We start from the raw sequence: 17,833 nt of genomic DNA on the forward strand, positions 1-17,833 counted from the left end.
ATCCCAAACATGCAACAAAACATATAAAAAGCACCAAGAAACGCCCAACCTTGCATAAGCCAAAGCCAGAGAGAAGCTTCCCCCATGCATGAATACAAAAGAAAATTTATCCAAGCAAGGCACATTGTGATCTACGTGGTACTAGCTACTTATATATATAGTAGTATTAGTACTCAAGGGATTAACTTAATCAACTAAATAACACTAGTAATCACATGCTGCATGTCAAAGGGGGTAAATAATTGAGGAAAATTCAACTCTCATCATTTGAGGAAGCTGCTACACTTAAATTATCTTCTCTTTGCATTGCATTAAGGTGGCTAATTAATCAACTCGAAAGGTTCATCGACAAATTAAAGTAGCACTACTAGCTCTAGCTAACAACATTATGCTCGATCGATCGCGCATTAGTGTTCATCGATCAACGACTGAAATGGGTAGTAATAATCGAAACTCTTCTCTTCTTCTTGTCTTGGTTTTGTTTGCTGATCACGACGACGACTTAGCTCATGCTCATAATCTTAATTTGGCAGGAAATGAAACCATGAAGGAATTAAGCTAGGATAGGAATTCAAGAAGCTAGCTAGCTAGGTTCTAGGGTTATGAGGGAAGAACTGGGTGCCTGCGGCGAAGGCGCCGATCGGCGTCGGGTAGGGGTCCATCAGCACCGCCGCGGACGTCGCTGCCGTGGCTGCCGCCTCGCTGCTCCCGGCCGGCGACGACCCTTCCCTCCCCTGCGTCAGCTGGTGGTACTCCGCCGAGGACGGCGGCAGCTGGCCCACAGCCGCGTCGTCGGCCGGGCCGTGGTCACGCAGGATGCCCTTGAACGTGTGCCCGCCGATGCTCACCGCCGTCTGGTACGCGAGCTCCGCGTCCGGCTCGTCCACCGCTCCGATCCTCACGCACCGGAACACCGCCTCCACGCTCAGCTCCGGCGGGAACCTCCCGCCGCTGCAGTCGCCTAGAACCACATCATCATCATTTGGTAAGATCGATCGGCGCGCCATGCCATGTGCGGGAGCGCGCGCAATAGCGTGACCGTGGTGTAATGGAGTTATGGAGTGCGTAGCACAAGTAAGGAGTGAGGAGTGACGTACCTGAGGAGGTGGTGGTGGCGAGCATGGCGGAGGTGGCAGATGGCAAGCGGCCGAGGGAGCGGACGAGCTCGCGTGGCCGCTTGCTGGCGGCCGCAGCGGCAGCGGCGGCGCTGGCGCTGTTGTTGTTGGCCGCGCCGCGGAAGAGCGCGGCGAGCTGCTGCTGGCGCTCGCGGCGCTTGGCGGCGGGGACCCAGGTGCTCTTCACGTGGGTGGGGCAGCTGAACCCGCGGCTGCGGCAGCAGGTGCGGCACCGCATGTGGGTGCAGTCCTTCTTGGCGTTGTTGCCGCAGTCCTGACAGCTCGTCCCCGCCCTGCCGCCGCCGGCGCCCCCGCCGCCGGGGCCACCTATCCCGCCGCCTCCATCATGGGACGAGAACCCCAGCACGACGCCCGTGGCCACGCCGGAGGAGAAGAACTGCGATGTGTGCGGCACGGCCGCCGCCGCCTGCTGGTGTGGGTGCCATAGCTGGAACCCTATCCCCCCGCCCCCGCCGCCGCTGCCTGCCGTTTCGGCGGCCGCGGCGGCTGCCCCGCGAGCGTACAGGAACAGGCTGTCGGCACCGATCTGGTGGTCGCCGCCTCTCCCTCCTCCTCCGCCTCCGCCTCCGCCTCTCAGAGAGAACCCAGCCATGCCAGGCAGCAACCACCACCCATCAAGATGAGCGAGTGCAACACAAAGAAGCCTTCTCAGCCCCTCCTCTCTCCTAGCTCCTGCAGCAAAGAACAAGTAGAGATCTTGGGATTAAAAAAAAGCTGCAGATTCAACAGCAACAGAACAAGGCAACAAAGCATGGAGTTGTGTGCATGTAGGTTAGATGAGCTGCATACATAGGTTGACATAGCTCACTAGTGGATAGATAGATCATAGATCTGTAGTGAGAAGCACATAGACATAGAGAGAGATTTGTGTAACCATACATAGGAGAGGATAGGCATATGCATGTTGTAGGAGTAGTGAGAGAAACTTGTGTGACTCCACTCTACTAGCTCCTCCTCATCACTCATGCATCAATACTACCACTACTAGTACTACTCACCTTGCCTTTGCTGAAAATAGGTAGCCTGCCTCTAATCCTCCTCTTCTTGGTTAATTCCTTTCCTCTCTTGGCCTCTTGGGTCTAATTAGGCTCTCTTTCTTTCTCTCACTAGAAGGAGGAGGAGCTTAGCAGCTGAGGTAGAGATAGAGAACAAGCAAGATGCTTTTTGAGGTGGTGAGGAGGCGAAGTGTGAGGCTATATAAAGAAGAGGAAGAAGAATAGAAGGGAGGAGAGAGATGCGAGAGAGGAGTGAGTGCAGGGGAGAAATTCGAGGGCGCCTGCAAACGCCGCCATGGATGCGGCTCGGACCTTAATTTCTATTTATTGCTCACACACCTCACCACCCCCCTATCTCTCTCTTCGTTCCCTTGCGTGCTCCCTTTTCTGTCTACCCAACCAGATGAGAGAACTAGGGGTGCAAGAGAGGAAAAAAGAAGAAATAGAGAGAGAGGGGGATGAGAGAGAATGTTCTTTTCTTTCTTTCTTTTGGACAGTTTGTTTTGCTTTGCTTTTGCCTTGCTTTTACATTTTGTACCTTGCCTTGTTGCATTATTACCAGAGCTAGCTGCGCCTGCCTTGTCAATAACAGCATGACTCCATGGCGACAGAGGACAGGGAGGAATTTTTACTGACAGGAGAATACCTTTGCAGTGCGGTCGTCGTCTTCCCCCGACTCGCATGCACTGCACTTGGTAGTTGGTAAAATAATTTCTTTCTGTTATCTCTGTGTATTATTCTATTATTTGATGTCGGTGTCCAATGGATAAATACAAACCATGCACGGCAATTGTTCTAGAAAATATTAGAATAATTTTATTAAATATATAAAGAGAAAATAGACGTTGTTTATGATTATTGTGAAGAACAGAACATGCATGTCTTTTTTATTTGAAAAAAAAATATAATTGTAAATTATATGTTAGCTACCGGAAGTACAAGAACAACACTACATATATAGGTAGCTCCACTTAGCTAGGCATGGTCAAAAGTAACGTACTATGCATGCATGGAGCCTACCAGCTGCAACAATATAATTCGTGCATAAACTTAAATCTTGCTTAATAATAGAGCATTAAGTAGCTAATATTGTGTCCATAGATATTGTTATACTGAATGTGTTAGTCAGAAACAACAGTTTTACTAAATGTATAGATGCATACAAGAGAAAGTAATGTTGTAGATGCAAAGAAGTGTTAATTAAGAAACTAGTTCTTTCTATTTTTATTGCGAGGAGAGTTTTATCTTTTTCAGTATATGTTAATATAGAAATTGATTAATAATATATACTTAAAGTCAAAAAAATGTAGCTTTATTATGGTAATTGTGAGTACCAGCAAACAGTATAATATTCAGAAAGATATTCCTACATCTCTACTAGCAATGTGAACAAAATCTTTTGGGACAAACATTGCATGCTGGTACAGTAGTACCTTGGAGACAAGATATGTTGCACGCACTCTAAAAACCTGTTGGGAGTTCATCCCGCCGGTGCCATCACCAGAAAGCTGAATTTGCAGGTGAGCAGTGAAAAAGGGAAACGGGACGGCCGGGAACAGCTACTCTTGCCAGTGCCCGTAGCTGAGCGAGTTTAAAACCCCGAGGGAAAGCGTAGGGTGGGACCATCCTGGCCGTCTAGGCGCGAGCGGACGGCGCATGCCTCGCCACGTGGCGGGAATCCAGGACGTGTGTCGGGCTCCGTGAAAGCCGCCGTTGCCCTGTGGGGCCCGCCGTCTCTCTTCAACCCGTTCTCGAACGCCATCAGGGAGGCAGTGTACATTAAAAACATACAAACTAAGAGCATCTCCAACCGAGCTCTTTTCTCACCCCTATCCTATATTTGAGGAAAAAACGATGAAAAACAGTCTTCAACCGACCCCCTATTCGACCCCCTTTATTTGAGGAACCCTCAAATCTCATCCCTCACCCTCTACATCTAGGGACTCCTCATCCAACCCCTCATTTGGGAGAGAGGGGAGAGAGAGAGGGAGAGAGGGGAGAGAGAGAGAGGGAGAGAGGGGAGAGAGTTACCAAATATTAATAAAATAGAGGTGATTCGAATATAGGGGGTCAAATATGAGGGGTCGGTTGGAACGTGTTGAGAAATAGGGGATGAAATCTGGATGAGGAGTCCCTAAATAAGAGGAATAGGGGGTCAAATATGAGTAGTCGGTTGGAGATGCTCTAATACTCTCTCTGATTTTAAATATAGATTATTTTAGACTTATGCATAAAGATTAAAAAAGTAGATTGAATGATCTTGTTGCTCCTTATTTATTCTGTATTGGAAAAAATAACACATTTATTTATGAGAGTGATACTATTTATTAAACAAAGGTAAGAAGGGAACAAAATAGAAAAAAGTGCATAAAAGTTTGAGAATGACTTATATTTAGAGAATAGTTGAGAAAGCTAAAACGATCTATATTTGCAATCAGAGGGAGTACAATTTAACGACGGATCATATATTAATCTATCACTTCTCATATCGGTAACGAGTTTACTTGTGATCAGATCATAAATAACGGATCTCTTTGTACTAGTCATAAGTAATAGGTTATGCTATGATCCATCAATTATGATCTATCATATGTGATAAGTCTTCCTGCATCAATTATAAGTAACAGGTCAAAAGACTACTCGTTATTTATGACTTAGATCTGTTATAAGATCTGGTCAACTACTGTGCGCAGCCAATGGTAATCAATAATACTGCGTGCACAGTTCTGATGATTTTCTGGCAATTTTCTCCGATTTTGCTAAAGATTCTATAATATTTTATTCATTTGAAGTTCGAATTGGTGCTAAGTCTTTGAAGATTTACATTTCTCTCTTTTCTACTCCTCTAACTCCTGTTTGGTAGATTTGTCGTGCTTTGAGTTATAATCGGTCATTTTATATTTTTATCTAAAATCTTAGTACAAGTGAGTTGTATTTATGTTAGATTTAATACTAGGTTTTGCCGATCTATCACGAGATGTAACTGATCCAGTATAATTGTATGAAATTTTTAATCGCATGCTTAATAAATGTTTTTACATTGTCGATGATGGACAGAAGTTGGATGTATCCTAAGACCCAGACTTATCTAAAGTACCTGAGCGGGGTGAAATATTTTATGAGTTCTGCTTTGGTGGATAAGAAAGATCATGATGAAACATCAATGTATTGTCCATCAAGTTTTCAAAACCAGACATTGTCCATACACACTTGATCATATGTGGATTTAAAGAGAAGTATACATGTTGTAACAAACATGGCGAGGAATGCATTAACGAGTGAGAGAGAATTTACACATGCTAATATGGATCATGATCTCAGGGACGAGAACATTTTAGGTTTCAATGATAATGATCTTAAAGATTTTGTGGAGAATGTGGATCAGATGGTGCGGGATGTCGAGCGGCGATGAGTATAACAATGGTGAGTTTGCTAAATTTTAGGAATTTATGTGGGACTGACAAGAGTTTTGAAGTATTGCTGGATCTGCTAAGGGACATGCTACCAGTGGGGAACTTGGTTTCCGAGGGCGTCTACAACGCGAAGAAGATAATTGGTCTTTTAGGGCTGGAAATAGAAAAAAAATACATGTATGTAAGCAGTATTGTATTTTATTTTATGGAGAGTATGCAATGTTGGATCAATGCCCCGTTTGTGGAACCCATCGATATAAACATAGAAATGATGGTGCTGACAGAGATGTAGGCAAGAAAAGTAAAGGGTCTCCTAAGAAGATGGTGCGGTATTTTCCTGTAATTCTCCATCTGAAACGTTTGTTTGCCAGCAGTAAGGAGGCCCAATTGGTATGTTGGCATAAAGAGGGCCGTAAGAATGATACAATGATACGGTACCCGGTGGATTCCACTTAGTGACGAATCATTGATTCCACATTTGGTTAGTTAGCTGAAGAATTGAGAAATATAAGGTTTGCTATCCACAGATGACATGAATTCATTCGGTAACATGAGTACCTCTCATAGTACCTAGTCTATTGTATTGTCGATTTATAACTTTCCACCCTAACTTTGTAACAAGCGAAAATACATTATATTGTCGATCTTGATATTAGGACCGAAACAACTTAGCAACGATATCAATGTGTACCTCAGGCCTTTAGTCAACGATCTTAAGAAAATCTGGTCAGAAGGCGTCGAGATTTAGGATCAGTACAATCAAGAGTATTTTACCTTGCACACTATATTGTTTGTCACCATCAATAATCTGCCAGCACATCGTAACTTGTTAGATCAGAGCAAAAGAAAAGGTGAAGCTTGCCCCTATAGCTTAGATGACACATGCAGTTTGAGTTTGACCAACTCAAAGAAAATAGTGCACATACGGCATCGATGTTTCCTTCCCAACAAGCACTCGTACTGAAACATGGACAAATAGTTCGATGGCACAAGATAAAAAGCGTTACCTCTAAGGTATTTCAGTGGGGAAGATGTTCACAATCAGATTAAGAATATCAATATTGTTCTTAGCAATAAAAAATGATCCTCCAAGAATGATGAACAATTAGGAATGTGCAACAAGAAATCAGTACTATTCGAGCTAGAGTATTAGGAAAAATTAGATGTTTGCCACTCTATCGACAACATGTATGTAAAGAAGAATATCTGCGAGAATCTGATCAATACATTGCTCCAAATGAAGGGAAGAAGAAAGAATGCATGAGCTGACCTTCAAGAAATGGGCTTAAGGTTGGAGCTCCATGCATATGGTACAGACAAAGAAAAACATCTACCCTAGCAGTTATCATTCTATCCAAGAAGGAGAAAAAAGAATTCTACGAGTTCTTGCATAGTGTGAAAGTTTCCTCCGATTACTCGTCTAACATCGTAGGACTTGTTTCGACGCATGAGCTGAAAATGAATTTCGCTATGATGAAGTCCCACGATTGCCATGTGATGATGACGTCACTGCTTGTGGTAGCTATTAGAAATATCATCCTAATTAAGGTTCGCAAGGCTATCCTAAGCTAGTGCTTTTTCTTCAATGAAATTAAACAAAAGGTGCTCGATCCGACTCGCTGTAGGAGCTAGAAAAAAGGTACTTTGAGACTATTTAATCTTGAGGTGTATTTTCCACCCTCACTTTTCAATATCATGGTACATCTCACTGCTCACCTTGTGAAGGAGATACACCACCTTGGCCCCGTGTTCCCGCATCACATGTTTCCATACGAGATATATATGAGAGTTCTCAAATCGTATGAAAGGAACCGAGCCTTTCCTGAGGGATGCATCATGCGGGGTTATGCGGTAGAGGAGACATTGGAGTGGTCCGTTGACTACATTGACCCAAATAAACCAATTGACATGCTTAAGTCTCGCCATGAGAGGAGGCTCGCGGGTGTAGGGGTTCTGGAGAAGATGGCTACAACTCAGGATCCCAAGGCATATGACCAAGCTCATTTCTTTGTGCTGCAACAAATGAGCGAAGTGTACCCATATGTCGATAAACACAAGCAGATGCTACATGAAGAGAATCCTGGACAAACCGAAGCTTGGGTTTCGAGGCAACATTTGCGAAGGTTCACAACTTGGTTCCGAGATCGAATCAGACAATCGAGTACTCTTACAAGTGCTCTAATAAAAAAAACTGCATCGGGCCCTATATATATATTAAATTTGTAATATTAATGATGAATTTGTAATATTAATATCAAATTTAAATTTTAGGTTTCAAGTTATTTGAATTTGTAATATTAATGTCAAATTTATGAATTTAAATTAAGTGTAGAATTCTACATAACAATTTATGAATTTAAATCTGGAAGATTTATATCAAAATGATAGGTGACGGGTGGTAATATTCACTCGTCATTTATTACACGTGATATGTGATGGGTGATACTGTTCACCCGTCACCTATGACTTTTTTCACCGGTCACTGATTATAGATCATAGGTGACAGGTGATACCTATGACTTATTATAAGTGACGGATGGTGATAATAGGTGACAGGTTATAGTATTCATCTATTACCTATGACCTTATAGTATATATTGGTTGAGTCCCCGCCCTCCTCCGTGTCGTTTTATCTAAGTCCTAAGTCCTAGCCCTAATTTTCCTGACCCGCCTTCAAGCCCAGGAGTTCGCCTCCGTCGTCACTGTCTCATCAGACCAGGAGCCTGTCGATGTCCCAGAGGAGGAGGAGGTCTCTCGTGCTGATGTCGGCCCCGTCGATGAACAAGCCACCGTCTCGTCGGACCAGGAGCCCGGCGCCGTCGCTTTCCTACGTGTGCGCCGCAGTCGACCTCGCCGCCGAGCCGAGCCGTTTGTCACAGTGATTCTTCTTCGCTGTGTGATGCCTAGCCTAGCTGTTGTAGCCTATGCTCCGATCGAGCCGTAATATGTTCTTCTCAGTGTGATGCCCGAATGATCCATTGTAGCCGATGCTCTGGCCGAGCCATGGTCTATTCTTCTCTATGTTTGTAGATGTTCTTCTATGTGTTTGTAGCTAGTTCTCCATCACAAATTGGTAGTGCTCCCACAGATGTGTTGTAGCGAAAATGACCCTATTAGGTTATGATTATAATTTTGGTGATTAATGACAACATATTCAATGAGACTAATATATTTGTCAAGAATATATGTTAGTAGGTTTTATGGATGCAATACATGAATAAGCCACCACAATCGGGATAAAGTTTGGTTAAATTGGAGCAGTCCTAGGAGATTTGTTCTCACCTGATGGTCCAATATGCTGAAGGCTATAAAAACTGGAGTATTCTCAGCATAGGAGAAAGAAGACACCATATAGTCCAGTGTTATGACCCGTGTACTCACCGGAGTGTTTCTGCTCATAAGGCAAATTGGAACAACCCACCGTATGGTGCAGTGATCAACGGAAGATATATACTGGAGCAATTCTTGCAGAGAGGGTTGCAAGTGCTAAAGAGCGATGATTAGTTGATCGGATGGTATGGTGTTTAGCTTGTGCACACCTGATGATCTCACTAGAGCATTCCTACCAGAGAGGATGCAACTGTTGAAGAAGAAGGATGAAATCACCGGATAGTCTGGTGATCATAGAGATAGTTGCACCGGAGTATTTTCAAGTAAAAGAAGAGAATGTTTAAATCACTGGATGGTTCGGTGTGAATGGAATGTACACCAGATGAATGCATAGAAGCATTTTACATATCGAGGTTGCAAAGGAGCATTTTAATAGCTTAAGCATGACGGCGAAATGACCCAGTCCTTAAACGGCTAGGGCATGTATCTTCTAGTAATGAATACCACAGAGGTAACTCAAACCCCCAAGAGCATCCTTATCTAGAGTACTACTCCACATACCCTAACCAAAATAGTACAGTTTTCCCCCATTTTTAAATATTTCCCATCATATCCCACATGACATCAAAGATTTCATAACTATCACAGAACTCACAACTATCAAGGATTCATAGTATATGAGTTAACATTGATAACAATAAATCGTCATCTCCGAAAAGATGCATTTCAAAGTGACGTCTCCGAGGTGACGTATTCCACCCTAAGCATGCTAGATATTAAGGCGTTGTCCATCGTTAATATATATAACAATAGGTAATGCTATGGTGAAATGTATTCTGGATGATATATTTAAGGCATGACAAGTGTTTGATAGGATTAACTATTACTAGCAGTTTGTAAAAGTGCATTATATAGTACATGCGATAATAAGTCTAGTTTTAGTTGATCATGTAGATTATTTGAAAACATAGGTTCAATATGATCAAGAAAAATAGGACTTGCCTTCTTTGAAGTTCTTTTCTAAACCTTGGTCATAATTAGGATCTTTCTCGCTCCCGATGCTTCCTGCGCAGTGCTCGCAAAACTTAGGTGGCTCTGCAATTGCGACTACGATCATAAAAGAGCTATACTAGAGAAGAATCAATAACACCAAATGTAAAGGCAAATGAGTGCTAATAGATAGCACACTGCGATAGATGGGTAGATCTCGAATTTAGCTGAATTTCGGTGAAAGAATGAAAAAATCAGAGCCAAAACGGAGAAGTTATGACTCCCGAAAGATTTAATGTAAAACTAAATCAGAAAAAATATGAAATGACATTATTTATTAGTGGGACCCACATGAACAGTACCGGGTCTGCATGAATGGCTCGAATTGGTGGTCCGGGCTTGGATTGCATAGTATTGGGCTCGCTCGGGTTGGGCTGTTTGGTTTGTGGGTTGTTGAAGCTGCACTGACCCACTAGGGCGAGGCCCATGGTGGTCGGGCTGGCCTGGCAGACCAGCGATGCGCGCGCCGAGCAGTGGCCTGCGACCGGTCTATGCATGCGCAGGCGCGTGGATGCGCTGGGTGCCAAATGGGTGTATGGTGGAGCTGCACCGGCGAGCTCATCAGAACCGCGCTCCCACCGGAATCCCACGATGAGAAGCTAGGGTTGGTTATCTATGCGCGATGGGGAACTCGGCTAGGGGCTCATCGACGGTGGGCCAGGACTGGGGCAGCACCAGACAGCAGCCGGAGGAGATGCCAGTGGCACAAGAAAATTGGGCAGCACCTTCCCTGCACTAGGAGGGAACAACCTGCAAGGAAAACAGGGCCTTGCGCCCCTGGGCTTCACGGCATGATGGCCGGACCCACATAGAGGAACAAGCATGCCAGCGGTGAGCCTTTTCACGACGGCAGAGCAAAACCCACGAGCTATACGCAGCCACGTGAAAGGAAGGCACTAGGGCAGCTGCATGCTACCTAGGAGGTGGCCCTAGGGGACTGGGGTGCTCACCACGCTCGAAAACGATAAGGACCTAGACAGCGGTCGATGGAGCGACGGTGTAGTGGTGGTGGAATAGCTCAGCTTTGGCGCGGGCGGCCTCCCGTTGGGCTCCTGGTGGACGGGTGGCGACACAGGGACATTGGCAGACTCCTTGTGCTCCTCAGCAGCACGTGGGGCAGGTCGGTAACGACAGAGCTACAACGTAGACGAATGGAGCGGTGGCGGTGAAATAGGGAAAAAGGGGGAATGAGAGAGGATGACTACCATATTTGTAGCCTTACTGCTTGGCTTGAGGTGGTGCTAGACTCGTGTCATCCTGCGGTCATTGGCGAGCAGCATGACAATGAGGTGGCGAGGTGGAGCCCACCTTAATTTATGCGGCATGGCTGCACTACGCCAAGGAAGTCACACAACGTCAGGCTCTCGGGTTGCGAGAGAGAGAGAGAGAGAGAGAGAGAGAGAGAGAGAGAGAGAGAGAGAGAGAGAGAGAGAGAGAGAGCGGAGAGAGGGAGAAATAGCGGGAGAGTGCGGTTGGATGGGCGAGAGAGGGCAAGTGGCTCGCGCCGGCCGTTGCGGTGGCAAGGGACAGCGTGGCGCGGTGTCGTGATGGAGGGGGAGGAAGGCGACGCGGGCGAGCAGGGTTGTGCACGTGGGTAGGCTGGGCTGGTGATGCGCGCGAGCTAGCTGAGCACGAAAGAAGGAGGGGGAAGAAGGCTGGGCTGGCTGGGCCACACGAGGGAGAAGGAGAGGGGAAGAAGGCTGGGCTGGCTGGGCCACACGAGGGAGAAGGAGAGGGGAAGAAGGCTAGACTGATTGTGCCGCGCGAGGGAGAAGGAGAGGGGAATTTGGCCCAATGAGAAGAAAAGGGAAAAGAAAAAAGAAAAGGAGAAAAGTTTTGGGATGAATATAAAAGAGAGTTTTTGAATTTGGATTTGAGTTAGGTTTTGTGCACAAATTCAAATGGGGACATTTGAATTGTGATTTGGATTTGGATCTTGAGATTTTGAATATGATTTGAATCAAAAGACTTGAATTCAATTTGGACTTGAACTGAATAAAATCTAAGAATAGTTTTGAAATTGAGAGACATTCCGTTTCAAAACTCCACTCAAAGAACCATAAAATCAATAAACCAATGCATATGCACCAATTCAATAGAGGGATTATTTTGGAAATAATTAGCGCATTTTGGAATACCTAGCCAATTCAATATATTTGAATATGTACTTTTCATTGATTTTAGTTGGTTTAATTAATAAAAAAATTAATTTGAAGTGAATTTTGCTATAAATTAGTATGCAAAACTCAAGATGTTACACTTTTTACGCGTCACTTATGTCTTAACATAAGTGACGAGTAACTAGGTTACCCATCACTTATGTATTCTCTCTAGCACATTGGTTGCAGATATAAGTGACGGGTTAGTACATAGGAGACACTTATTGATGATGGGCCACGATTACGATCTATGACCTATAACCTTATTGGCAATGGGTTCTTACCCGTCATTTATAAATAGTCATTAATAACATTTTTTAGTAATGGATGCGGGACTAGTCTCTCATGATGGTTACCGCCGTCATCCATGGCCTTTTTTCATGTAGTTGTAGCAGCAGTAGGGTGAGGAATAAACAACAGCTTAATGACGGGTATTTAACTATTTACTATTTTTATCAGGTGAGTGACAACAGATTTATCACTATAGCCTAATGTAAGTGACTCAAGTGGTCTCATATATTAGTAAGAGATTGAATTAGTACACAATAAAAATGAAAAAATAGTTAAATAATTTGATTCCCTTGTGTTGTGTTATGGCCATGGCGTTTGAAATTGGTGTCTTGTCGTCGCCATATGCTCTTGGCTTTCTGAAGCTCTGCAGCAGCAGCTGCTGCTGCATGGCATTGACACCACTTGGTCTAGAACCTGTCAGTGCCTCGATCATGAATTCATGATCTCCTTTGCCTTAAAAAGATTGCTGATCATCATGTAAAGCGCACACCAGGCCCTGGAGTGCAGGGATCCTCTGCACCAGGGAAGAGGAAGATCAACTATATGCTCGTATAATTAAGTGTCCCTGCTCTTGATACATGGTCTAAATTCTGTTTAAATTTATGATCAGAGGCATCTCTCGTAGCGGAGATCCTTTAATAGAAGCGATCGCGGTAAATGTAGAGAATTATTTGTGAGTGCCAACCAAGTGTTTAATTTGTCCTAAGTTGGGAGGCTAAATAATGCATATACATATACATATACATATACATATATACATATATATATAAATTATGTATTGTTTTACTAAGTACAATTAACGTGAATTCGACAACAGAGAGATGATTGAAATTGAGTACATATTAGAGGCATGTACGACACATGAGGCCCCAAAATGCTCAAAAGGAGATATAAATAAAAAAGGCGATCTCTGTAAGTAAAAATGATCAAATCAAAGTATGTTACGGGACACGGGTGTGGGAGTCAGAGTCTAAATCAGGTGCGGATGTTCGACTCGGCAAATTCGAGAATATATGATTCAATGATTCTTCTAATATATTATTATTAATAATAAATATATGTATGACACAAAGATCTGCCTCTATTTTAATACACTGGAAAGAGATAAAATCGTAGATTCATAGTTCTGATTTAATTCACAAGATTTATTAAGGCTAAAAAGAGAAAAAAAATAGAAAAGAATAAATGTTGAAATGGACTGCCAGTTGTTGGCCCCTTTCTTCTCCGGCCCAGCTTTATCTCCATTACTCTAACTCCTCCACTCCCCCCCCCCCCCCCCGTTCGCCGCCTCCTGTTCTCTCCTGTCGTTGTCTCCTCCTCCTCCTCTCCCCCGTGGCTCAAATATCTGATATGAACGGTGGCCGGCGAAATGGGATAGGAGGCGTGCGGCGGCCCACTGCTACACGCCGACATGATTTCTTTGATGCTACAAGTCCGTCTCCTCCTCCTCTTCCAATCTTGGACACGACCGCACGTGTCACACCGCATTCGACATAGCGATATGCGTCGACATGGCAAAAAAAATTGAACATGCGTGTCCATGAAACACTGACACCTTGAACTACACATCCTATATATTGTTGTTTCGCGTGGAAGTAACTAAGTAGTCATTGAGACTGACAACACGACTACTATATACTGTATATGTACTTTCTTGAATTGAGGTTCACAACTATATTATTTCTAAATGTGTTCGTAATACATTTACATTCTGTGACAAGACAACAAGCCATATGACAATGATAGCTAGCAAAAACATGCATGGGCCTCCACTCCGGATGTTCCAGCTGCTCCGTGCACTTCTCCTACTCCATCGGATCCTACATGTATATATCCATGCACGACCATTCGTAGCCACCTTTGTTGGTTAAGCTACCTAGAGGAACATAGTCTGATTAGCTTAGGTCTTTGGTCTTTACCTAGTGGGTCCCTATCATCTGTTGCTCGATCCATGTAGACAGTGTGTTTCATGATGCACCATGGACCATGGATTGTGATAACCAGCTCAACTCAAGTACTTCCAATAATCGACGAGCTAGCTCTAGTACTTACTGTTCTGGAAGCCAACAGCCAGCAGTGACTAAATTGAGTCTGTGTAATTGTGGATGATGTTGCTCTGCAAAAGGAGTGGGGTAGCAAACTAGCTTAGATGCATGCAACTCGATCGAGATCGATCGATAGCTACGGAGATTGCTGGTTTGATCTATCGACTCAAGTGTCCATATCAACTGATCGACATTTGTATTGTTGCAAATAACACCAATGAGCCCGTTTCGGTCTGATGACAATAACAGGTAGACCAACCAACCGGCCGTGGGTTATATGGATGATCTATGATTCGGTGTAAAAAGAAAAGAAAAAAAAAAGAATTTGTGCGGTTGCATGTGTGGACAAGGTATCGAGTCGAAGGGAGTTGATTCAAACAGTGGCAAAGTTCAGAAAGTCCAAATAACGTAGCTAGTGGCATGTACCGAAAGATCAATCCTACATGTAGGATTTGACACCACGAACAAGTGATCACTAGAGAAGCGCAGTCTGGGTGACATACTAAGACTTAATTAGGGATGACCAGGCTAGTAAATTTACTGATTGATCGAGTTTGATCTAGATTAAAAGCTGGGTAAATCTCAATAATATTCAATTAAAAGATTACCTGAAATGAATGGATGAGATCAAGTGAATTCCACTTACTCCACAAAGAACTAAAAAAAACAACAGGCAGCTTCCATTCTCTCCAGGTCCCATTTTCTCTCCTGTTCAACACTGGAGCGGTTTGTCCGAACCAGGCCAGAATAGAATATCAATGCATATATTCTCTTCCTGCCATTGAGTGAATCATATCATTGCGCTGCAGGTACATGTGTGGGTCCAACTTGACACTAAATTATTTGGGTGAAATTTATCCACATACATATATAGGTTGCATATTTTTATACATCGAGTAAGTTTTAAGCGTGTTACATTTGGTTTGTAGAGTTATCCTTTATATGCATGACCTCCATGTTAAATAATATCACCTAATTAATAAGAATGGCTTCCAAGTAACAATATCATGTATCATAATATGCAATATATAGAGCACGTAAATCTTTACTTGGTAATGTAAAACTACAAGAACTAAAAGGTCTTCATGTGTGTTATTAAAAATTGCATCAGCACTTCGGTTTTGATCAACAAAAATGGAATGATGTTTTCCAACATATTAATTGGAAAGTGACTAATTGGTCGTGCAACTGCTCCTTGCTTAAAACTAGGTCAAAATAAAGAGAACCAACTTTCTTAATACATATGGTTAATCATGATTTAATCATTATTTTGATTAATTGTATCATGTTCTTTTTTATACAAACTTTAATATTTTTTGTTTGCTCATGAGAGAACCATGCATGATCACAGTATAATGATAGTATTTTGTGCATAAGAAAACCATGAAATTTGCAATTAAGCAAACCCCTATATGAAGATCTGTGCCGGCCATTGACCCTTGTAATTTGGAGCATAACATAAATTCTTTTGTGCTAGCTGCATACAAGATATACTCAGTCAAAGTCATAAACTCTTACCTTTTTGGTTATTCATTCAATATAGTGACGCGTGTGATTTTCTAAATCCTTGCATTTGACTGAAAAGTATAACTGCATTTGGAGTACCTTTTATTTTTAGATTCACTTTGTATTGGGTCAAAGAATAATTCAGTTTTCCACAAGAGAGCACCAATTAAAGGCCCCTGTGATAAGAAACTTGCCTAACTTTTTGCCTTAGTGCACATATGAACAGTGTGCTCTACATGCAACAAACAGGCGTTGTGGGTCATTCAGCCAAGGCAAAAGGAGAAGAGAATATATGTGCCAACTGATATGTGTGTTACTTTTTGTGATGGTAATTGCAAATGCGCAGTCTATTTTCCTCCTGCTTATACGATGAGCTATTTTCATGTGATATTATTCGTCGGACTTTCACCTGTATATGCAGCTAGTTGGCCACTTCAATGTGGACTTCCTGTCTAATTCCTTTTTTCTAAAAAATAGTATTATTCATTCTCCATCCAAGAATGCATATTCAAATATACCAATTGCCTTTTCTTGTTGTACAGTTTTTAAAGGAAATTAAAACACACAGCCCCGTGACGCGAACTACTACTTCATTATATTGCCCTAAAAGAAAAAGAAAAAAGTGTAATAAATGTGCCGACCGAGATGATGAAAACTCCCACACAAAAGAGTGAAAGAATGACCTGCACATAGAAGATCCTACCTCTGAAGAAAGAAAGTACTGAGCCGATTTCTCTCTTTTTATTTTGGATATTCTCCATTGGCGTTGTTTGGGAGAAGGGATTAAAAGGGGCCTAAAATTTGACGTTGACAGTGATGTGGGGTGAGGAGCCCCTCCCAATAATTGAGTAGCCTGGTTGCTGGGCTTTGCTCTCGAGCCCTGTGCAATACACGAGTTGACCCTTCTTTTACTCCCTTTCACTCATTTCAGTCCCTTTCTGTCCCCATCCACAACACCACACGAATGTGCGTTGTATGTATGCGTATGTATGTGCAAAGACATGCATGGCTATGCATTGCATACATGCACCCCCAGTGAGGGGAGAGAAAGAGAAAGAGAAAGGAAAGGCAGAGAGAGAGAGAGAGAGAGAGAGAGAATGCGATGACATAATGCCCAAATCCCTATGCTTAACTAACTCATTCGCTTTGGAGTTTCGGGGTCGTCGTCGCAAACCTGCAGAGGAGGCCGGGGGTGCTGCATGCCTAGAGAGGTGTGCCATTAGGTTTCTGAATGACACACCCCGGCCGGCTTCCTCTGGATTGGATGCTGCAGGTCCCAAAAATCGACACCAGTTCTTGTTCCTGACCAAATAAATGCCAGGGACAATATATATAATTGTGAAATGTTACACAACTAACAAAAATAAAAATGGAAGTAGCATTTGTTTCAACATATACAGTTGAATTGATGCCTAACGCCATCACCTCCATGAATATCCTAGGTACTAGAAATTAAAGCTGCTCATTGATCTGGTGATGTATAAAGCTGCTAATTTGCGCTAACTGTAACTAACACTGGAAAAGCTGCTCTCTCTGGAGCAGTCTGGGCTCAAAGGATGGCCACGTACGAGATGATGATCTGAATTACTACCAACATATCGCGTCACGTGCGAGTGAAGCTGACAACACTTGTGCCAGTGAATCTGCATCTGCAAAAGAGAATTCTGCAAAAAAAAAAAAAGTAAGATAAGAGAAGAAATTAAACAAAACCAACGAGAAAACCTCTGTTGCATGGCATGCAATTATAGACATGCTTAATATTCCTCCATCATGCAGTATAAGTGAGGTGATGGCCCCCACCCCTTGTTCTCTAGCTAGCTTCTTCAACTGTAGCGGTTGCATGCAGGGAATTCTTCACTGACTAGAAGCTTATCTACAAGCAGTAATTGTGTTAATGTACCGTTAAGA

The 17,833-nt window shown here is 43.2% G+C and overlaps 1 protein-coding gene across 1 annotated transcript; it reads right to left on the bottom strand.

The window, feature by feature from the left end:
* Positions 1 to 242: 242 nt before the first annotated feature.
* On the bottom strand, positions 243 to 2,571 carry LOC133930651 (protein SHORT INTERNODES 1-like). The gene is made up of 3 exons (XM_062377344.1): positions 2,135 to 2,571; positions 1,098 to 1,808; positions 243 to 961 (listed from the first exon to the last, which is right to left on the bottom strand). Exons 2-3 carry the CDS (start codon positions 1,726 to 1,728, stop codon positions 588 to 590), a joined length of 1,005 nt encoding a protein of 334 aa, XP_062233328.1. The 5' UTR covers positions 1,729 to 1,808; positions 2,135 to 2,571; the 3' UTR covers positions 243 to 587.
* Positions 2,572 to 17,833: the final 15,262 nt, after the last annotated feature.

This window comes from Phragmites australis, chromosome 10, assembly GCF_958298935.1.
Source record: "Phragmites australis chromosome 10, lpPhrAust1.1, whole genome shotgun sequence".
NCBI classification, from domain to species: Eukaryota; Viridiplantae; Streptophyta; class Magnoliopsida; order Poales; family Poaceae; genus Phragmites; species Phragmites australis.